Consider the following 20,368-nt stretch of genomic DNA (forward strand, 5'->3'; position numbering starts at 1 on the left):
GGCTTTCCGGCTCAACCGCATTCTGGCAGTATGCCTCGCATATCTCATCCATGCCTCCTGCACATACAATCTCCCTGTACCTTGTTTGTATTTCCACGGCTCGTCTCTCATTCCTCTCCTTGTGGATGACGCTTGATGATCTATGATGCTACGCCCACAATATCTACGAGATAGCCATATTCTCTGACTTTGAACTTTCATGTTATATGTATCGACCGCGCTTATAGACACGTTGTTGAAGTGGGGGGCTTTGTCCACAGTTCGTCAGCATGTCGTGCTTTTTTGTACATTGATCTCTCGTTTTATTGATACCAGGAGCTGTTGCTCGTCGAGAGCCATACTAATATGTAACACTATTTCGTGACTTGAATTTTGTTGATTATGATGAATGTAAAGAATGTATTTAAGTGTAAGCAGGCGGCTAATTTTGAAGCAAGTAGCACCTTCCTTACTGAACCTCTCATTAACCACCGAATAACGTATCGTTTAGGAAAGTACCCAACCCTGCAGTGCGCAGTGCAAGCGCAGACCTCTTCAGAATCCGAAGCGATCCGTTGGAGTTATCTATGATATCTATACAGTTTACTTTAATTCTCAAGTATGTCCGATGGTTCATCTGACGATATTGATTTGACTGTCGCTAGATGCAGCCAGAAGTAAGCAAACTTACACTACCACTACTCACACTTCCCTCAGATCATACTCAGACTGACACATGTCAACCATGCGCGATCCGCTAGAAGACGTGACTTCCCCCACTACACATAATCCCACCCACAATCAATTCCATCACAACGTGACCAAACCTGAAGGGTATGTCCCAGCTAAGCAGTCCAAGTACGGTGAAGAGTGTGATTGTCACGAAGATATCCGCCGTCCTGGTCTCATTGTATACCAGTGACGAAGTCGTCAATAAGTCATTCGAACACTTTCAGAAGAGCACCGCAGAGGAACACTATACTCAAACCGACATTGACCCATCGGTACCTCCCATTGTCTTTTCCTTGAACCTTCCGATTAACCATCGCATCCTAACTGTTTTAATCGGTGGTAGAAACCTGGACCAAGCCCGAAGCTAGATTACTCTGAAGCGGAATTACATCACAGTCACAAATGCGAGGTTCCCCAAGACGAGCAAGCCCTCATAGACCTCGAAGTTCGACTGCCTATGGAAATGCCTGATAGTGGGAGCGGTAGACCGGTCAACAAGCGTGTGGCAAGGTGTATCTCCGATGCGGTAGATTGGGACGAGGATTTGAGACCCAGCAATGAGCCAGGCGAAGTGACGGCACACCAGAGCACTGAAGCGACTTCGGTTCCATCGCCCTTACCTGGGGACAGCTGTACCTTCAATGACGGCCACAAACCTCGTGGAATCACGAGTGCGTCAAAAGGGAAGGTGAGGCGGAAGAAGCCGTTGACTGGAAGACGTTCTACAACAGCCCAGCGGGCTGTGTCGAAGAAGACCAACCCGAAGAAACGCGGAGCTCCTGTGTCTGATGAAGAAGGACAGGACGAGAACCTTGGAACTCGGCGAAAGAGGTTGATTGTGACCCTGCGCCATGTTGCTGGCCCACGGAGTACCGGCACTCAAGCTCCTCGGGCTCTTTTGAGAGATGAAGCGTCTGTTAATGCTATGTCAAGCCCTGCGGCTACGGACAAGTACCTCGAAACTCTTTTGTCCGACAAGGAGAACATGGACTCAATCCTGTCTATCATCCAGATCCCGGGGATTGACAGCAGTGACGGGATAGGGCTTTATTGCTCTGGCCTCCAAGGTGGGAACGGTGAAGACATGACAGCTCCTATGACCCGCAGTCAATCGCTCGAATATCGAGGACAGGAGGTGCAGGTTCACCCTGTTGAAGGGCCGTTCACAGCATTATGTACGGTTGGTACGATGACAGACAAATCTCTTCAGAACAAAAGTGATGAACTCGAGAACTTGACAAGCAATGACAGGAGTCCTCCCGTATACCCCGAGTCAAGCATGGCATTCATGGAGGACACAGGCTGGAAAGCTCAAGAAATAGGTACTAAAATAACTCATCACGGAGTTATGTCTATCGAGCGTGTGCCAGAGGGGATTTCCAGCTCAAGAAGCACATCACCGTCCGTGACATCGGAAGAGACTCCTTCGAAAGAGCATCATACCCAATCGAGCTCTCAGGAGAGTCTAAGCGACGAGGCTGTCAGCATTTCCCCCTGTTCCCTCCAAAGGACTCCTAGAAACACGATAGTCGATACCAATGGAAGTCCCCGCCTCCTTTCAGAGAAATATAAGGAACATTACAAGACACAGACACTTGTTCTAGGGGATGTGGCATCCTTGCCTGAGTCCTACAGAGGCTATACGGTCGGGAAAGGGCCAGCTTCCTTTGCTAACCGGCTGAAATTATGCGCAGCTAGGAATAACCAGCCGGAAATATCCGGACCTATCCAGAATACTGCCGTGCAGAAAATGCTGCTGGAGACTAGCGAGGTGGGTCCAACACTCTACGAGCGCGGAATTACGGACGAGTATTGCTTGTGCTGACTGAGGTGATTGTGCCAAGTCTTTGAACCGCCACATCGAGAGCGAGAACACTACTATAAGCGAGGTGTTTGAGTCATTCCGGAAGAACTGCCATGACATGCTTGACCAGCTCTCAGAGGCTCAGAAGGCACGGATTAGATTATGCCAGCAACAGATGGAAGGTATTCGCAAACATCATTCCAAGATCTGCGAGGAACTGGTTCACCGGATGGAAAGAGATGAGAAGCGATTTCAGAAGCTCCTCGGCATCAATTAAACTTCTAGATATAGTTTCAAGCGATCTTGCATAACTATGGCATCTGACGTCAACAAGAAGTTCGCGATGGAAGAGAAGCTTTGATCTTACATATTCAGCTACTTCTGCCAATTAGAGTCGACGATGGTGAGGCAATTGACAATTTATGAGTATCCCATTCATGCCCGCTGCCACATCGAGTAATGGACAGTCTGTTCATCCAGTTTCAAGTTGATGGAATTCACCGTACATCCAGTCTGGAATGCCGTGCCTCATGAAAGTCTTGGGTCAGTCACCCGAAATGGTAGGGAGCAACAATAGCTGGAGCCCCCCTGTGACTGTGGACGCCTGGTTTCCAGAAGCGAACCTGAGTAGAACACGCTCTCAAGCACCAGTCTTACTGCAAATCGATCGTATTTGCTACCAGCATCAGCTAGCATCGGGAGAAATGGATCAACGATGGCAATTGAGTAGTGATTGACTACTGCAGTGAGCTCTGTGCAGTACAGCTGCAGCACGCACCTGGCAGAGTGTGGTGTATTCCAGGGGACGCAGCCAATGGGAACAACAGTGTTGGGCATTTGTCCGCTCACCGAAGTCACGTGGATCGAAGGATTATGACTCGAATGGAAATGCGCCCGCCGACTTAGGAGGCCAGCCCAAATGCGAGTGACGAGGTTTTGCCCCTCTCCCAAGAACAATCAGGTTTGACAATTTCTTATAAGAGGCGCATTGAACTAGCCTTCAATTGAACTACAACTCGGCTGTTTTGGCACAATTGACTCCCTAGGTCAATCTTTTTTTCTCTCCATCTTAACCTTGGTTGCTCTCGTTTGAATCCACTCTATCATCTCCCTTTCCTTCTTATAGTTCATCGGGCATACTATCTGCCTATCTCTCTCTCTCTATCGCCATCTCATCCCACCCCGCCGCCGCCGCCCACCATGTCGGTGAGTCACCTGCAGCCATCCTCGATGTTTCCGATTCCAAGCTCATCAAACCCATCCAGTTCTTCATTGAAAACCCCAATGTCGGAGACAGAACTTCCTTGGAAGACTCAAGAAGTATGTGTGCTCCCCAGTTTATCCATTTTTCATGCCATTGTCACTAACGACTTGCGTTCTTCCACCCCAGTTCGCGGATACAACCCCCTTACTCCCCCCAACCTTCTTCAACATGAGATCGCCTTGACGGATAAGTCGAGACAAACGGTCCTCGAAGGCCGTGAGGAGGCCACGGCTATCGTTCAAGGCACGGACACCGACCGGCACCGCTTGATGGTCGTCATCGGACCATGCTCGATCCACGACCCGCAAATGGCCCTCGAATACTGCGATCGGCTGTTGACGTTGAAGGAGAAGTACAAGGGCGAGCTGCTGATTGTCATGCGCTCCTACCTGGAGAAGCCCCGGACTACTGTTGGCTGGAAGGGTCTGATTAATGACCCGGACATTGACAACAGCTTCAAGATCAACAAGGGTCTGCGCGTCTCTCGCCAGCTCTTCGTCGACCTCACCAACAAGGGCATGCCGATTGCCAGCGAGATGCTCGATACCATCTCCCCGCAGTTCCTGGCCGACTGCCTGTCGGTCGGAGCCGTGGGGGCTCGCACCACGGAGTCGCAGGTCCACCGGGAGTTGGCCTCGGGTCTGTCCTTCCCCGTCGGGTTCAAGAACGGCACCGATGGCTCGCTGGGCGTGGCGGTGGATGCCATTGGCTCCGTCAAGCACCCCCATCACTTCCTGTCCGTCACCAAGCCCGGTGTCGCCGCCATTGTCGGCACCGTCGGCAACCCGGATTGCTTCGTTATCCTCCGCGGTGGCACCAAGGGTCCCAACTACGACGCGCAGAGCATCACGGAAGCCAAGGCGAAGCTGGCGGCCCAGGGCCTGCCGCCCCGTCTGATGGTGGACTGCAGCCACGGCAACTCGCAGAAGAACCACAAGAACCAGCCCAAGGTCGCCGCTGTTCTGGCTGAGCAGATCGCCGCGGGCGAGACCGCTATCATGGGTGTGATGATCGAAAGCAACATCAACGAGGGTATGTAGGATCTTTGTTGTTGTCTGGTTCATTTTGCTAATGATTTTTCTTTTTTTGTTTTTTGCAGGTAACCAGAAGGTTCCTCCCGAGGGCAAGGCCGGCCTGAAGTACGGTGTCAGTATCACCGACGCCTGCATCCACTGGGAAGATACGGAGCTGGTGCTGGAGAACCTGGCCCAGGCGGTGCGCGCTCGCCGAGAGAAATTGACCTCTTCTCAGTGAACGGCTCTCGCCCGGGTTTCTGTATTGTTCTGAGGTACGACTCTAATTGGTTTGGGGAGCGGGGTTAAACACAAAAGTGATCTACGAGTTTCTATTGTATTGGATCTTTTTCTACGCCCTTGCGGCGGGTAATAAGCTAGGTAATGAATATCAATGAATACTATCTTGAATGGCTCGTCCACGTGGACAGTGTAGCAATTTCTTTAGCCAGCGCCACGTACCCATGCCTACTGCACTGCCCCTATGTGTCCTCCGATGCGGACTGGGCTTGGCGGAGGTAAGCTAGCTAGACAGTATCTTAGCCTAATTCCCAAGCATTGAACGAGTATTCACTGGACAAAAAAAGTGAACGACAACGACGCGATTTGAACGCGCGCGGGCGAACCCAACAGCTTGCAGTGCTATCAGATAGCATTCGAGGCTGTCGCCTTAACCACTCGGCCACGTTGCCTTGATGAAGACAAGAAGGCTGCGCTTGCAACTATAAGGTAAGGGAAGGTACCTATGCCGATGCTTGCCCGACATTCATGAAGTATAGGCAGGTCTGCGAATAGGAACTTTCTGACGGTGAGGCAGGCAATAGAGCTTTGACGAACCCTCCTTGCGGTGGAAGAGTAGCCCATTGCGCAGAGCCTTAGAGGTAAAGAAGGCGCCTCGGAGCACCGACACATCGTTGGGTACGTTGGCATTGCGCATTGGCATAGATCATAGACCAGATGTTTGGTGGTGATTGATTCGGGATAATACGTAAGCTGAATTAGCATAGAGGAGTGGAAAGCGATGAAGTATGCCCCATTATGGCTCATGATGGGGGAGATCCGATAAGATCTAATCTCCGCGATGCCCGCAGGCACCGAGAGCTACTATACACGGTACGGAGTACTATTACTGCATTCAACGGCGGGATTGCGCCATCCACTACCCGTTGGTTGCTGCTCTATGGTCACTGGTAAGGGACCATGAGCTTATATCAGAGCCGCATTGTTGGTGATGCTCAAGGGGAAAGAATACCCCATCTCAAAACCAAAGAACAGCAGCAGCAGCAGCAGCAGCAGCATTTGCAGTTGCAACTCTCTCTCTCACCCACCGGGAATAAGTGAGTATTGGTAATCAAACCCCCGGCTGGTCGAGGATCCGTTCCGATAACCCCGGCTTCGCCAACAACGACCAACCGAGCGACCCAGAGACCGAAACCTGGTTTCGAGAGTTCCACCAGATATAAATCCATCATGTTGCTCACGGGCTGCCAGCAGGTCATGTCCATGGTTGTGGAGGTTGCGAAATTGGTCTCCATTCGTTACACCGATCCCATTGATTGAGTTTCAGCGTCATTGTCAAGTGTCGGTCTCGCAAGGCGCTCGATTGTACATACCTACAACCGCGGAGTATTCCTACAATGGTTCACAGGGATACTTCAGACATGGACGATGCACCACAGCAGCAGCAGCAGCCCAGCTCCCTCACCACAACCACCATGACGAACCCTTCTCTCAACAGAGACGCCCACCTCGCCGAGAAGCTGGCCGCGCTACAAGCGCACGGCGTCAGCGCGCAATCGCTCCCTACCTCCGACGACTCCGTCCTGTACCTCGCCTACGGCTCGAACCTGAACTCGGAAACCTTCCTCGGCACGCGAGGCATCCGCCCTCTGTCCAGTACGAATGTCGTCGTCCCCAGTCTGTGGCTCACCTTCGATCTACCGGGAATCCCTTACGCGGAGCCGTGTTTCGCGGCAACGAGATACCGTCGGGGTGCTGCCGAGGGCACCGAGGAGGATAGGGAATATCACGATGAGGAGGGCGTCGTAAATGTCCGCAGCGACACGGACCACGCTCCACCGAAGGAAACAGACCCCTCCCTGCCCCTCCTCGCCGCCACCACCATCACCACCACCACCACACCCACAGACGGAGAACCAGACTACAGCCCGCGCATGCCGCTCGTCGGCGTCGTCTACGAGGTCACCCTGTCCGACTACGCGCGCATTATCGCCACCGAAGGCGGCGGCCGCGGCTACATCGACACCGTGATCGACTGCTACGCCTTCCCCAAGACCTATAATCCCCAAACCGACCCGGTCCCCGAGCACCCCGGCACTGTGCCCTTCCAGGCACATACGTTACTTTCCCCTGGTGCGGCTGCTGCGGCTGCTGCAACCGCAACCCCCCTCACACCGACAACCTCCAAATCCACCCGCCCCAACCCCTTCTACGCCCAACCCTCAGCCCGCTACCTCGGCCTCATCCGCGCCGGCGCCGCCGAGCACAACCTCCCCCGCGCCTACCGCGCCTACCTGGCCGGCATCCGGCCGTACCGGATCACGACGCGGCGGCAGCGGGTCGGGCAGGTCGCGTTCCTGGCGGCGTGGGGGCCCGTGGTCATGGGGCTGATCGGGCTGGGCCGCGCGCTGGCCGGCCCGGATGGTCGGCATCCGGGCTGGTTGGTGCGGGCGCAGGACGCGGTGTTTGGGGCGATGTGGCGGTCGTATGATTCGTTTTTCGTGAGGGTGTTTGGGGATGGGGAGCGGACGGTTGGGTCTGCGGTTGTGGAGGGAGAGGATGGAGATGGAGGTGGAGATGGGGTGGTCGGGATGGGGGTGGTGGAGGTAACAGAGGGGGAGGGGGTTTGTTGAGATGCTACCGTTCGCTGTGAGAATGCAGGTAGTTACTAGCTAGAGAGGGTCACTTGCTAGAGGTCATGATATGAGGTATAATGTAATGATGTGGGCTGGGGTTGAGGGGGGAATAGAGGTATTGGTTGGTGCTCTAGATGCATGGCTTCAGTATCGAAAAGAGCATTCTAGTACTCCGTACATGTCTCAATAGTCACCATACATACAATGAGATGAGCAGCGGATACCTGGCTCCCGCTCTTTTTCTACATGTTAAAAAATGAAAGCGAAAGCAAGGGAGAAGAAAGCCTATATACCACATCTGCCACAGCCACAACCACACCCACACCCACAGCACACATTTACTATCCATGCCGAAAATCACGATCCGAATCAAAACATAAGAAATTGTGACATTGCGGGGGGAACCTTCAAAAAAACAACATTTTCAAAGGAGAATAAATATCTAGGATACAAGATACAGGTGTCCTGTGGAGTAGGTAAAAAAAACAACAAACACACACTTCTAACGAAACATAAAGCAGAGGCCACATCGAATAAATGTCCGTGAAACAGCACAAGTCTTTGCAGCGGGGAAGAAAAAAAAAACACGTAAGGACGACTCCCAGATTTGTTATGATACAGGCATTTATATCAATAAAGCTTTCGCCCGTCGCCGGAATTGTTCTTTTATTTTTTTTTCTTTATCTCCCTTTCTGGCAGCCTCCCAATTTCACTTGGTTTGAAGGTTGTTTGGCAAACATTTCTAGGGTGGTTCCGCTTTTGGCGAGGCTTCTCCTCTTCTAGCGCCGGGAAACGGGGGGGCTGTACACGATCTTTCTCGTCTTAATCGGGGACCACTTGTAACGCTTGACCCAGACGCTCAGGGCGAAGAGACCGGTCAGAAGGGTGATGGCCTTGACACCCATCTTCTTGCGGTCGTCCATCTCGGGCTCGGCGGCCCAGTTGAGGAACTCGACGACATCCTTGGCCATCTGGGAGGTGGTGGCGGGGGTGCCATCCTCGTACTCGACGACACCGTCGAAGAGAACACGACCCATGGCAATACCTGAATTTTCAGCGGTCAGATGGGAGGAGTCTTCGGTCAATCGGAGTGTTCGGTTGTATACATACCGGTACCGGGGAAGTAGGGGTTGAAGTTCATGCCCTCACCGAGGACAACACCAGCTGGGGGCTCGTCGGGGTAGCCAGTTAACAGACTGAAGATGTAGTTGCAGCCACCGTGACGGCCCTTGACGATCAGGCTGAGATCCGGGGGCAGAGCACCACCGTTGGCAGCACGGGCGGCCTCCTCGTTGGGGTAGGGGGCGGGGATGTAGTCGGACAGCTTTCCGGGGCGCTTCTCAATCTCACCCTGGTCGTTGGGCTCGGTGTCGTACTCGTACTCTTCGGCCATGGCCTTCATCTCATCGACGGTGTGGAGGACACCGACGAACGAGCGCCAGGGCACACGAGTCAGGGAGTGGCAGCTGGCGCAGACTTCACGGTAGACCTGGAAACCACGGCGGAGACTGTATTTTGAACACAAAGGAATCATATGAGCACAATTGCCGAGGTTGCGGGAGTTGCCAGTGAGGTCCATGGTGGGCTCCCCGGTGTCAGGATAACAGGTAAAGAGGTTACTCACGCGGCGTGATCGAATGTCTTGTTCCACTTGGCGTGCTCCCAAGGGTATGCGGTAGCGTGCAGACTGGATTTCGATGCTGTTAGCTTTGTGGTGGTGTGATTGGCCGGGTTGGGACGAGCCATCTTTCCGAAGCAGCGGAGCTGGTCTGGTCGACGGCTAATTCTGAATTCTTTCTAGAGTGTTACTCACCCCTCCTCAGCAGGCGTCATGGCGTGAGCCTCTTGGCCATAGAGATAGGCGGCCGATCCGATAGCGACGGCGGTGGCGGCCGAGGCAGTGAGTGTGAGGTTGAAGGGGGAGCTGGCGGATTCGGGACCGGCGGCAGAGGAAGACGCACGCTGGTCAGCAAGTTAGTCAAAGGCTCTTGCTGAAGAATTGGTGATCGATTGCACATCGATTGACCTCATGGCATGGGGTCAATTGGGGTCGAAGTCCGGGAATAGCGTACCGTGGAGGTCTTGCTCAAGGTCTGACGTGCGACACCCCGGAAGGGCACGCTGCGCAAAACAGTACGGCCCAGCATACTGACGATATGTATAACCCTCCGGACGATGGGTAATTAGGACGGCACAATAGCCACAGAAGAGGTGGTGGGGGAAGGAGGAGAGGGAGGGGGGGAGGGGACAAGGCTGGAGCGCAGTGGGAGAATGTGCTTTTGGAGGTTCAATTGAAGTCGAGGTTGGTCGAACGGGTCAAGTTTCTCTTGGGCTTGGAATTGCCTAAACCCTGCCGCTGATTGGCTGCTGGCCGGCTGCTAACTGGCTTCGGTGAAAACCGCGACTTTTCGGAACAACCAATTTTCGAGGCCGGCCGGCATCATTTGGTCTGATGCACTGCACTCCCTCACTCAGCTTCCTCAAACCACTACTCGATTTAATACTATTGGAGGCATGACAAAACTCCTTAATGCTGTTCTTTCTTCTCCCCATACCTCCATGCCCTGGTCTATGGCCCTCAATGGCTCTGGATCCCTCGCCTTGCCCCGGGCCTCCTATTCGCCTCACTGGCTTGGTTTTAATCCGTCGGCTCTCATTGGTTAGTCATCTTCTCCGCCGCGATGCCCTTTCTCAGCGCATCAATGGCCTGGCGAATATCGCTCCTTCCTTCCTCGCCATACATTACTAGCGATAGAAGGGGCAGTCGACGAACTGTTCGGCCGCTCAGTCCCTACGTCGAGAGTTGAAGTCACGGGTCAGCGTGGTGTTCACTAAATTCCCACCAGAGAATGCACTGACCAGACTCTCCGACACCGCCTCCGCCAGCAGTGTGGGAACGGCCTCTGGAAACATCGGGTAGTTGACAATCATCTCATCATACGTCGGTAACATGAGCTGCTCGGCCGGCTCTTCCATGTACGACAATCGCGTTTGAGGATCATCCGGTTGAAGGAGTTTCACGTCAAATGCGGCCCCTTCGATGATACGGTTACGACTCATCTCCTCGAGGCAATCTTTGTAGATGCGATAAATCGATCGGCTGGATAAATTCGGTACACATTGCTTGATATCGACTCGGTCGAGAAACGCTGGGTCCTACACAAGACGACGATGCTTATCAGCCGCTTTCATATTGTGCTATAGGTGAATGCTTACCAGGGCAGTCAACAAGTTGCTCGTGCAGACCACAATCACATTTGGATGGGCCTTGATTTTGTCGAGGCCTGTCAACAAAGCGTTCACGGCTCGGATGGCATCAAATGGTTCGTTGCTACTCAAAGCTCGATCTCTGCGGGCAGCGAGCGTCTCGATTTCATCGATGAATACGCAGACCAGCGTTTCGTCTTCCTCTTCAAGCAGCAGATCTATGCGCTCAAACATCTGATCCACTAACTTCGCTCCCTCGCTGAAGAACTTACTTCCTAGCGCATGCGCGTTGATCTCGAACATTTTACTCTGGGGATAGTCTTTCCCCAGGCGTATTGCGAGCTTCTGAGCTAGACCGCTGCTGGGATGCTTTTAGTGTTTAGACTTCTGGTCAAATGCTGGAACGCACCACAAGCTTGTTTTACCGGTCCCAGGTGGCCCCCATAGGAGAACCAGCTTGTTCCAGTTAATAGTCCATCTGTCGAGCTTGCAGGCAGAGAATGAGACTAAATGTCCGTAATTAGGAAACCGCGGGACATATGCCTGTGTCGTAGATCACTTACGCATTCTGCTTATAGCAGTAAGGAGCGTTGACTGTATAGGCTCATCGAAATGCAAGCTATCAGGCATAGATTAGACCCGCGCGCGAGCATGGAGCTGGAGTTGGGGTTGAGCTTCCGTACGATTCCCAGAGTCCATTCAAATCTGAATTGGGAAGTGCCATGATCTTCGCCCTCGTTGAGTTCATACTATTCTCGGTGTGACCATTGAGTGTCTGGGCGAGGTGAGGGTCCTCGGACTCCAGTTGCGTATGGAGCTGATATGCTTGAACATCCAACCTCACCTGGTCTAGGGGATATGCTCCGGACTCCATAGTACCACCGGTGCACTCGCAAACGAGCACTGAATCCAGAGCCTGGGTGTGGGAGTTACTCAGCCCATCTGGTCAACGATTAACAGTCTTGTCTGGATGCGTTGGCTGCGGTTGACTTGCCGAAGGAGACGATCTCTTGTCCGAGGGAGAGAACCACGAATTTGTCAGTCAACCACTTGGTGAGTTCGTCTCGGATCTATTCAGGGGGGTCAGGGGGGGGAACTGTCGAGTCTTTTGGTTGCCTACTAAGTCCGTGCGGATGATGATGCCGTCATTGTTGGTCTTGACACGCGCTTCAATGTGAAGAACTGGCTGTTGCACTTCCATCGTACGTGAGATGCAGCTGGTCGAGCCCATTTTCGGCTCAAGATCCTGTAGGACTGGTGACACATGTAGCACCATTTATTGATAGGCGGATATGAAGTCCAGTAGAGTTGAGATGTCGTGGTTCAAGTGAGTCGACGAAAAGAGCAGGTCCTCGGCATACTAGGTACTAGGTAGCTTGGGGCACCTTCTAGGCCCGTAACTGTCCGTAGCTCAATGTCTTCTCTCTACAATTCCAACATCCAATTACTTTCCAATCACTACCGTTTCATCCTTGATGTTTCAGAGCATGGGTCTCAAGAACCAAAGGTTGGGGTACCAGCAAGGAAGCTGACCGTTCCTAAGTAGAACACCTACACTAAATTTATAGTATATACATCCTCGATGTTTCGGGAATCACGACTGGATCATAATTGATGGGAAGTACTTGACTGTATTTGAGTCATTTTCCAGATCTAGAACAGATACCCGCTAATTGATCTGCGCTCGCTTGCATTAGGTGAGGTCACTATCTACAAGTGACGACGTCAATTCATGTTGATGCTGTTGGTTTGATAAAACATGATCGAACCGGCGGCTTGGGCCGGAAGGGAAAAACATCCGGCTGATCCATTCCCATAGCCCGTTTTCTGGGGTTGGCGGTTGACACGGACCGTTGAGAGTGCCAATAGGTGCTCACAAACCTCTTTATTTAATACAAAGCAGATCTTCTTTTCACATGCGCAGCCGTACAGGTGCCTTATCAACATTATGATACCCGGGCTACCGTGGATTTGAGCTCAACCTTATCGTGACCTGAATTTGGGGCCGCCCCGCGGAGGAGCGAACTACTTACTACTAGTAGCTTCTTGGTGGGCACCGCCCACTGGGACCCTGACCGACTTGCCCGGCCGGACTTCAGCTGCGCCGGTGCTCACTGAACCACAATTCATATCCCGATGCCAAATCGCAGTTGATCAAGATGCAGAACGCCAGGAATGGGCCAGGAAACAAACAGAAGCCCCGCAGAGATGTTTTGGCTTCACTCAGAATGGCCTCCATGGAGGAGATCTCCAGGGCGGCCCTTCCAGCAGGTATGGCCCATAAGCTGCGGCTTTAGCCAGAGATCCCGAATATGTTTGCTTGGGATTCTAATGTTGACCGATCGCAATGCAGAGATCATGTCGTCCATCCTTGATTATCTCTCCCCCGTCGACCTCATCCGAGTCGCTCGGTCGTCGAAACTCTTGCGCGAAATGGCGTACGATGATACCAGATGGGTGCAGAAGCTGAAACAGATCGGGTGCTGGGACGAATTGGAGGCTCGCAAACATGTTGAAGACACCTTTGGAACTATAGCCGACATGAAAACCATCGAGCACAAAGAGGCGGTGGATCTCCAGGAAGCAATCGATGCGACTCAGCGCAAATCTGACCACGCCTTGAGTTCGCTCGCGGATGGCTTCGACCAAATACAACTGTCTGCCCCTGCTGTTGCCAATGTCAAGGATGATTCAGAGGAAGATCCGGTCTTGGGTGTGTTGAGACAGGTCAAATCAGTGCGCGGAGAAGCTCGTCAAGAGTATGGAAAGATACACGCGGCGTTGGCACCATACTATAATGATATTGTCACATTAGGAGCTTCGGCCGACAGTCTGCTGTTTCGAGACTACAGCAATCCGCAACACCAGGCACAGATACTTTCTCAGTTGCAGGCGTTCGCCAACTGTGATTGTACCGACGGTTGGCATGAACGAACCCAACAGCTGCAGTCAGCTGTGTCGGCCTTTGAAACAAACGCGGTCAAAGAGTTTCGACACGGCTATGAGACTGAAGACATCGAAAACAGAATGCGAGAATACGCCCGTGTGCTATATACGTTGAACGGTGGTGGCGCAGCAATCGAGCTCTTCATTCACCACAACCACCTGGTTACGCGCAAATCGGATTTTGGAAGTGTGACCGACTGTATCGACACTTTCGCTGGAAGTGTCAAGCTGGAACATACCCAGGCTTTCTTCACCCGGATGAGTGTCGCCTACAACGAGGAGGTCTCAATTATAAACCGTGCTTTCCCCCCGCAATTACAGGTCAGCACGCCATTTATCGAAAAAGTCGGACAAGACGTACTGTTCCCATACTTGACAGCTGTCTTCGACGAATTACATCGCACGAATATTGAGTCTTACCTCACAGCGGTTTCGGGAACCTTCGCACAATGTCTCAATCTATCGGATACACTGCTGCCCATTCAAAACTCGCCCGATACATTTGACGAGTTCTTGCAGCACGTTATTGCGAAAACATATGAACCTCACCTGGATCTGTATTTTGCAGAAGAATTAGACCATTTCCGGAAAAAGTCTGAAGCAGCAGTCGGGGAATGGGATCGACAACTCTCAGAGCAGGCTGCATCAACTGAGCTGTTTCTGATGTCCAACATCAACCGACAGGCTGACAAACGGGACTTTCTGACCTCGTTCAAAAAAGTGATCATGGCGCCCGTCAACATCCTCCCCAGCTTTTCAGGGAGCAAGACAACGGAAACCAAGTCGACTCCAGACCCCTCTCCTGATGATGCGTCATCTTTGAAGAGCCCAAACCGATTTTCCACGATCGGTTCACCTGCCACACCTCCAGTGATGGAAGCACCGACTACAGAACTTGCAGCAAAGGCTGCAGTGATGAAATCCAAGCTAGAAGGAATTCGATCTCTCTTCAGCATTGAAATCGCTCTAAGCCTTGTGCACGCCGCGAAATCCAGCCTAGAACGAGCTGCGCAATTTGTCAGCGTAGGGGGTGAATACGGAAGCGCAGCTAAGCAGCAGTGCGAGGCTATTTTCGTTGCTCTAGTGCGCATTCTTGGGCACCGCCATCTGATCGGCGGCTTTGACAAGGCTGTTGGCCATCTATCCAATTATCGGCCTCGCGAACAGGGAGAACGGGACCAGTCCGGAGTCGAGCCGTTGGTGACTTTTCTGGAGTTGGTCAATGTTGGCGATCTGATCTTGCAGATGATCGATGTCTTCTACGAGCAGGAGCTTGTTGGCGCTAAGTTAACCGATCGGAACGACTTCCTTGATCCGGCCGTCAAGGAAAAGAAGAAGTTCGAGCAGAACCTCGATGAGCGGGTGGCTGCTGGACTGAACAAAGGTATTGACGTGCTTATGGAGGAAGTGGATTATATCCTCGCGACACGACAATTAGCGACAGACTTCAACCCCAGTGTTTCCCAGGACCCGTATCGAAAGACGATGGATGTGAACATCACCGAGGCGGCGGCTGCCGTAGTAGATGTGGTATCTTCGCATACCCAGATGCTTGTGGGCAGTACGGACAAGAGCATGCTGGATGTCTTCAACCAGGAGGTCGGACTGCGGCTTTTTGCCGCCTTGTGCAAGCACCTCAAGCGACAGCGGATCAGCATCGAGGGATCCTTGAAGCTTATCAGGTAAGCGCTTTCCCCTGTTTCAAACTACAAATACTACAAATTACACCATTGAACACAGCTGACAACCTGTCAAGCGACATGACCCACTATTTCAAATTCATCCAAGGGTTTAAGAACCAGGATCTCCTGATATATTTCAAGGCGCTACGGGAGTTGTCTCAAATCTACCTGATCGACTCGTCCGATGCCAAGGAGTTAGCCACCATCATCGCTGATGCGGATCGATTCTATGGGATCTGGCGGGTGGAGGAAGTGTACGAATTCGCCGAGCGACGAGCAGACTGGTTGCTGGTCAAGCGGGACGTGGAACGAGCCATGTATGGCATTGGATGTAGTGTTATGTGAACCACGAATATACCATGTATATAGAGAGCCATGAATACCCCCATTGAGAACCTATGAGTAGTTAATTTGGATCGTCAGGTAGCATCCGGGACGGTCCGAAGGGTCGATCCTCTATTCTAGATCTACCCTTAGTCATAGACCCTGCTTCTTCAAGGCGCCGTTGCATCATGCACTCATAATGTATCGGAATACTGAGAGAGTCTCTCCGTTTCAGGATGTCTCTTTGGTCTGGGCCTGTCGCCTGGCAAGCCGTCACAAACCCTGTTTTTGAAACCTGAAAACATTGAGCAAGCGAACAATTGGTGGATTGACATCTCGACCTGCATACTTTGACCCTCTCTCTCTCTCTCTCTCTCTCTCTCTCAAAATGCTGCCCTTTTTCTATCTCATCGTAACGACCTAAATAAACCACCATGACAGTGACCTGAATGACAACTGACCACCAAGATGACCACCAACAACCTACTCCCATCCACAACAAGATCAGCCATAACCACCACCACCACTCTCCATTGGCTCTACATCACCATCACCATCCTCCTCCTCCTCACGGCCCTAACCGCCGCCGACCCCGCCCTCACCCAGCAAGCCACGACCATCATCGTCGTCACAGTGACCGCCACCACCGTCGCGACGCCCACCGTCCCCCACCCACCCTCCTACACCTCGTTCGACCTCTTCGCCAACACCATCCTCAGCGTCACCAACACCTACCGCCAAGCCCACAATGCCAGCAACCTCATCTGGAATAAGAGCCTGGCCGAGTACGCGAAGAAATGGGCCGAAGGGTGTAAATGGGCGCATTCGGTAGGGACACACACACCTCTGCCCGCCTTTCCCCCCCCCCCACCCCACAGCATCTAAACCCGGTTACACAAAGCTTTATTACTAAAGAAAGTGGTATAAAAAAAGCACAGCCCCTACGGCGAGAACCTAGCCTTTGGGTTCCCGAACGCCTCGGCCGCCGTCGCCGCCTGGGGCGACGAGGGCCTGCGCTACAACTTCCGGGAGCCGACGGGGTTCACCGAGGAGACGGGCCACTTCACGCAGCTGGTGTGGCGGGCGACGACCGAGGTGGGCTGCGCGGCGGTGGACTGTGGGGTGAATGTGAATGATGGGAAGGATTCGCAGGGGACGAAGAATGGGGATACTGCCAACAAGAATGGTAGCAACAACGGGGAAGGCATCAATGGCATCCAGCGGCCGCAGGGCTGGTACGTGGTGTGTGAGTATACGCCCCCGGGGAATGTGATCGGGGGCAATGAGAAGCTGGGCGATAAGGCGTTCTTTCGCATCAATGTGCAGGCGTCGAGTACGTATTCGGGGCCGTGGCAGACCGCCGGCAATAATGGGGGGAGTAAGACTTCCGTTGCGTCGAGTACGTCGGGAGCTGCTGCTGCTGTTGCTGCTGTCTTAAGGGGAAAGGGTTGGCGGTGGGTTGTTTATGGGCTTGTTGTTCTGGGGTCTGGGGGTCTGGGTCAGTGGGTGGTGGATTATCTGGTTGTTTAGTCTATATTTTTGTTGCAGGTCCGAAAGGAAGCACTAATCACTTAATCATAGTTGCAAGAACTGCTTTGGGTTTCATCATTGTCTGTCATCTCTCATACTACCGAACGTCACGCATATCATTTAATCTCCCCCACACGCTTGAGGGTAAGTGAAATATGCAATACAGATCTATTCGCTTTTTTTTCTTTTGGTTTCGATGTTCCAGCAAAAAGTCTGCTCCCCACTGCTTTTGCGATCTGGAACCGAGCCAAAGGGCGTATCATGGGAGGAAGCTCACAGGAGGAAAGTGTGGAAACTTCGAAGAGAGAGGGAGAGGTAGAGGGAGGAAAAAATGGAGGAGGATATCGACAGACAAGATGCAGGAATGGAAGAAAGAGAAAAAATGGGAAACGGGATGGAAATGGAACACATTAAATACGGAAAAAAAGGAACCCCAATCAACCAATGATCTCCTCGCTCTCCTCGATAATCTCCTCGACAATCTCCTCGACAACGGTGTCGCCCTGTTCGTCGGAGACCGCGGAGGCATCCTTGGCCAGCTTGGGAGTATCGGCCTCCTCGGGAAGGCCGTAGGCCTCGCGCTCTTCGGCCAAGAGCTCCTTCTCCCGACGCATCCAGGCAACCCACTCGTTGAGAACGCGCTTGCGCGTCTCCACCACCGCGGTGTTGGCAATGTCGACAGCGTACTTGTCCTCCTCGTCGAACTCCTTGGAGTATTCGCGCAGGTTCTTGCGCACCTGCTTCTGCTCCTCCTTGCTGAGAAGAGTGGGGGGGCGAGGGCGCCAGACGAACTGCTTGAACTTTTCGGTTGGGTTCTCGGAAAGGGTCTGACCGGCGAAAGTGTGGATGTTCCAGCCGTTTTCCATCTACAGGTACAAATTAGCAACGGTGTCTCAGCGAGTGCGAAGGGGTTCAGATTAGAAGATGAACATACCGAGTGAGTCCACACACTAGCACTGGTGACAACGTAACGACCGGTGGGATCCCAGTCGATGTCCGTGACACCGTAGTGCTCGACCGTCTTCATCAGCTGAAGGTTGGCAGCCAAATCCTTCTCACCCTCGGGCTTCTCACCCTCGAAATCCATATCCCAGAAGTCAATGTCGAAGCTCGATTGAGAGTGAACCGTGGCAACAACAACGAAGCGACCCTTGGGCGACCAGTAGATGGCGTTGCTCGTCTTCTTCTCAATGGTGCGCACAAGCTTGAAGTTACCGGCCGAAACACCCTTCTTCTCGGGAGCGAAGAAGGAAACAGCCGTCTTAGGGGGAGCGCCAGCACCGCCGGCAGCCTCACCGTTCGTGATGAGAACGAAACGTCCTCCATTCGGCTCCCAGGCGAAGTTGATCACGGTATCCTTGAGACTGTCAACAACCTCGACCGGAACACCCTTCTCGCGAATGCGGAAAATCTCCAGGTTGGTGGCCATGGACTTCTTAGACTTGGAGTGACGATCCACCTTCACACAGACGTAGGTACCTTGTGATTGCCAGTGCAGCTTGACATCGGAGACGTTGAAAAGGTTACGGGTACGAACGATTTCTTTCGAAGGAACGCTCATAAGGGCGACACGAGCGGGGTTGCTGCCGATTTCGGGAGTCCAGAAGCAGAGCAGCTGTTCGTATTGCTTCACGCCCTCGCGGTTAACGGTGGCGGGGGACCATTCGAAGTCCATAACACCATCGATCTTGACGGAGGTCTTGCCCAGCAAGTTCATCCGGGGAAGTTCGTAGATAGAGATCGATTGGGATTGCTGCATTCTCGCAACGTACTTCTCATCAGCAGACCACTTGAAAGCGGGCCACTGAACCTTCTTCTTGGGCTGGGCATCACCCTCGGCACCAGGGCCAGCAGCGAGATCGTTGGAAACGAACGAACGCAGGGGCTTTCCGGTAACGATATCCCAGATGATGATGTTCTTTCCTTCTTCCTCGTAGGTCAAAACAGGGTGACCCTCCTCAACCTGAATGGGGCGCGCGGACCAGGTGGTGAGATAGTTCTCGCCGGGCGAGAACTCGACCAACTGCACAAAGGGGTGAGGGAACTGCTTTTGCTTCGAGAAAGCCGGGCCACCCCAGAGTTGAATACCCTGAGGGTGGACAGAGGCGAGGTAGGTACCCTTGGGGGACCACTGGACGAACAGCTGCGTCCAGTGGGCACGATCGACAACATTCTCGGGCGGGTGGTTCTTGTTGTTCCAGAAGACGCCGACCTTGTCGCCGCGGTAGAGGGCGAACTGGTCACGAGCGTTGGGGTCGGCGAGCCACGAGCGGAGGTGCTCCTTCTCCTTAAAGGGTTCGATAGTGGGGGGCTTGTATTCCTCGTCGACACGTCCTTCACGACCGTAGCGGTCAATATCCATCAGTTTGTTGACAGCGAGAGTGTGCTTCTTGTCGAGGGGGACACCGTGCAGGGCCTTCACGGCAGCGACGGCTTGTTCGGGAGTCTCATATTCGACGAAGGCGAAACTGCGACCCAACGTTAATTTTTCCCTGCTGCAGTTCCAGCCCGAGTTCCCAGTACATACCCTTCGGACATATTCTTGTCGTTGATGGGCATGAAGACAGCATCTTCGGAGGTGTTGCCGGCGGTGGTGAGCTTCCTCAACAAGAACTTGATGAGCTTCTGCCTGCTCTCCTCGGGCACGATCGGAAGCCCATCGATGACAACGAATGTATCCAAACCCTCATCAAGTTTCACTTCAAACTGCTCCTTAAGGTCTGCAAGACCAAGAACCGATCGCGGTCAGTGACGAGGGGCACGGGTAACGGATAGGATAGGACAGGACAGGACAGGACAGGACAAAGAACGCGAGTCGGGGTCGCACTCACCGGAGAAGTCAATCTCCTCCTCCTCCTCTTCGTGGAGGTCCTGCTCGGAGAGGGTGTCGAAACTGGGCGCCATATTTGCACTCACAGCGGACGGCGATAAAGAGGGGGGAGGGGAACGGGGTGGAGAGCGTTGATACGGAGGAGGAAAGATCCTGTTCTGGATTTTCTGCTGGTCGACCC

The 20,368-nt window shown here is 53.0% G+C and overlaps 9 protein-coding genes and 1 non-coding gene across 10 annotated transcripts; 5 read left to right on the forward strand and 5 right to left on the reverse strand.

Moving 5' to 3' along the window:
- The first annotated feature begins 2,409 nt into the window (after nucleotides 1-2,409).
- Nucleotides 2,410-2,874, forward strand: BO95DRAFT_116510 (uncharacterized protein). The gene is made up of 2 exons (XM_025580417.1): nucleotides 2,410-2,482; nucleotides 2,556-2,874. Exons 1-2 carry the CDS (start codon nucleotides 2,462-2,464, stop codon nucleotides 2,790-2,792), a joined length of 258 nt encoding a protein of 85 aa, XP_025447414.1. The 5' UTR covers nucleotides 2,410-2,461; the 3' UTR covers nucleotides 2,793-2,874.
- A 568-nt stretch (nucleotides 2,875-3,442) lies between these two features.
- BO95DRAFT_438153 (3-deoxy-7-phosphoheptulonate synthase) lies at nucleotides 3,443-5,189 on the forward strand. The gene is made up of 4 exons (XM_025585444.1): nucleotides 3,443-3,721; nucleotides 3,781-3,835; nucleotides 3,906-4,811; nucleotides 4,879-5,189. The coding sequence occupies exons 1-4, from the start codon at nucleotides 3,716-3,718 to the stop codon at nucleotides 5,031-5,033; spliced, it is 1,122 nt and encodes a 373-aa protein (XP_025447415.1). The 5' UTR covers nucleotides 3,443-3,715; the 3' UTR covers nucleotides 5,034-5,189.
- Nucleotides 5,190-5,383: 194 nt separating this feature from the next.
- BO95DRAFT_t19 lies at nucleotides 5,384-5,484 on the reverse strand. The gene has a single exon. It is a non-coding gene; the product is annotated as a tRNA-Ser (tRNA).
- Nucleotides 5,485-6,507: 1,023 nt separating this feature from the next.
- BO95DRAFT_449212 (uncharacterized protein) lies at nucleotides 6,508-8,048 on the forward strand (the record flags this gene model as incomplete). Its single annotated transcript, XM_025587934.1, has 2 exons — nucleotides 6,508-7,568; nucleotides 8,000-8,048. The coding sequence occupies 2 exons, from the start codon at nucleotides 6,508-6,510 to the stop codon at nucleotides 8,046-8,048; spliced, it is 1,110 nt and encodes a 369-aa protein (XP_025447416.1).
- Nucleotides 8,049-8,447: 399 nt separating this feature from the next.
- Nucleotides 8,448-9,815, reverse strand: BO95DRAFT_458799 (ubiquinol--cytochrome-c reductase catalytic subunit CYT1; the record flags this gene model as incomplete). The annotated part of the gene is made up of 5 exons (XM_025588594.1): nucleotides 8,448-8,713; nucleotides 8,779-9,176; nucleotides 9,293-9,355; nucleotides 9,482-9,630; nucleotides 9,741-9,815. The coding sequence occupies 5 exons, from the start codon at nucleotides 9,813-9,815 to the stop codon at nucleotides 8,448-8,450; spliced, it is 951 nt and encodes a 316-aa protein (XP_025447417.1).
- A 327-nt stretch (nucleotides 9,816-10,142) lies between these two features.
- On the reverse strand, nucleotides 10,143-12,106 carry BO95DRAFT_478349 (putative pachytene checkpoint component Pch2; the record flags this gene model as incomplete). Its single annotated transcript, XM_025590032.1, has 7 exons — nucleotides 10,143-10,459; nucleotides 10,528-10,824; nucleotides 10,885-11,236; nucleotides 11,285-11,381; nucleotides 11,439-11,494; nucleotides 11,559-11,791; nucleotides 11,996-12,106. The coding sequence occupies 7 exons, from the start codon at nucleotides 12,104-12,106 to the stop codon at nucleotides 10,322-10,324; spliced, it is 1,284 nt and encodes a 427-aa protein (XP_025447418.1). The 3' UTR covers nucleotides 10,143-10,321.
- A 648-nt stretch (nucleotides 12,107-12,754) lies between these two features.
- BO95DRAFT_379176 (exocyst complex component Sec10 family protein) lies at nucleotides 12,755-15,848 on the forward strand (the record flags this gene model as incomplete). The annotated part of the gene is made up of 3 exons (XM_025583313.1): nucleotides 12,755-13,146; nucleotides 13,229-15,503; nucleotides 15,578-15,848. The coding sequence occupies exons 1-3, from the start codon at nucleotides 13,035-13,037 to the stop codon at nucleotides 15,846-15,848; spliced, it is 2,658 nt and encodes an 885-aa protein (XP_025447419.1). The 5' UTR covers nucleotides 12,755-13,034.
- A 447-nt stretch (nucleotides 15,849-16,295) lies between these two features.
- Nucleotides 16,296-17,357, forward strand: BO95DRAFT_510432 (putative extracellular SCP domain protein Pry1; the record flags this gene model as incomplete). The annotated part of the gene is made up of 2 exons (XM_025591350.1): nucleotides 16,296-16,655; nucleotides 16,761-17,357. The coding sequence occupies 2 exons, from the start codon at nucleotides 16,296-16,298 to the stop codon at nucleotides 17,355-17,357; spliced, it is 957 nt and encodes a 318-aa protein (XP_025447420.1).
- Nucleotides 17,358-17,407: 50 nt separating this feature from the next.
- Nucleotides 17,408-20,309, reverse strand: EifCb (translation initiation factor eIF3 core subunit b). The gene is made up of 3 exons (XM_025585445.1): nucleotides 19,885-20,309; nucleotides 18,292-19,825; nucleotides 17,408-18,223 (listed from the first exon to the last, which is right to left on the reverse strand). The coding sequence occupies exons 1-3, from the start codon at nucleotides 19,914-19,916 to the stop codon at nucleotides 17,795-17,797; spliced, it is 1,995 nt and encodes a 664-aa protein (XP_025447421.1). The 5' UTR covers nucleotides 19,917-20,309; the 3' UTR covers nucleotides 17,408-17,794.
- On the reverse strand, nucleotides 19,742-20,276 carry BO95DRAFT_438159 (uncharacterized protein). Its single transcript, XM_025585446.1, has one exon. It carries the CDS (start codon nucleotides 20,259-20,261, stop codon nucleotides 20,103-20,105), a length of 159 nt encoding a protein of 52 aa, XP_025447422.1. The 5' UTR covers nucleotides 20,262-20,276; the 3' UTR covers nucleotides 19,742-20,102.
- Nucleotides 20,310-20,368: the final 59 nt, after the last annotated feature.

This window comes from Aspergillus brunneoviolaceus, assembly GCF_003184695.1.
Source record: "Aspergillus brunneoviolaceus CBS 621.78 unplaced genomic scaffold BO95scaffold_3, whole genome shotgun sequence".
Classification (NCBI taxonomy): domain Eukaryota; kingdom Fungi; phylum Ascomycota; class Eurotiomycetes; order Eurotiales; family Aspergillaceae; genus Aspergillus; species Aspergillus brunneoviolaceus.

Excerpts from the sequence above, each read along its gene's own strand:
- BO95DRAFT_438153 (XM_025585444.1), top strand. Across the intron at positions 3,836-3,905 it reads TTCCTTGGAAGACTCAAGAA|TTCGCGGATACAACCCCCTT; the intron begins GTATGTGTGCTC and ends CTTCCACCCCAG. Across the intron at positions 4,812-4,878 it reads CGAAAGCAACATCAACGAGG|GTAACCAGAAGGTTCCTCCC; the intron begins GTATGTAGGATC and ends TGTTTTTTGCAG.
- EifCb (XM_025585445.1), bottom strand. The coding sequence starts at position 19,916 with ATGCCCATCAACGACAAGAATATGTCCGAAGG. Across the intron at positions 19,826-19,884 it reads GACAAGAATATGTCCGAAGG|TTTCGCCTTCGTCGAATATG; the intron begins GTATGTACTGGG and ends GTTGGGTCGCAG. Across the intron at positions 18,224-18,291 it reads CTAGTGTGTGGACTCACTCG|ATGGAAAACGGCTGGAACAT; the intron begins GTATGTTCATCT and ends TTGTACCTGTAG.
- BO95DRAFT_116510 (XM_025580417.1), top strand. The coding sequence starts at position 2,462 with ATGCTGCTGGAGACTAGCGAG. Across the intron at positions 2,483-2,555 it reads TGCTGCTGGAGACTAGCGAG|TCTTTGAACCGCCACATCGA; the intron begins GTGGGTCCAACA and ends GATTGTGCCAAG.
- BO95DRAFT_438159 (XM_025585446.1), bottom strand. The coding sequence starts at position 20,261 with ATGGCGCCCAGTTTCGACACCCTCTCCGAGCAGGACCTCCACGAAGAG.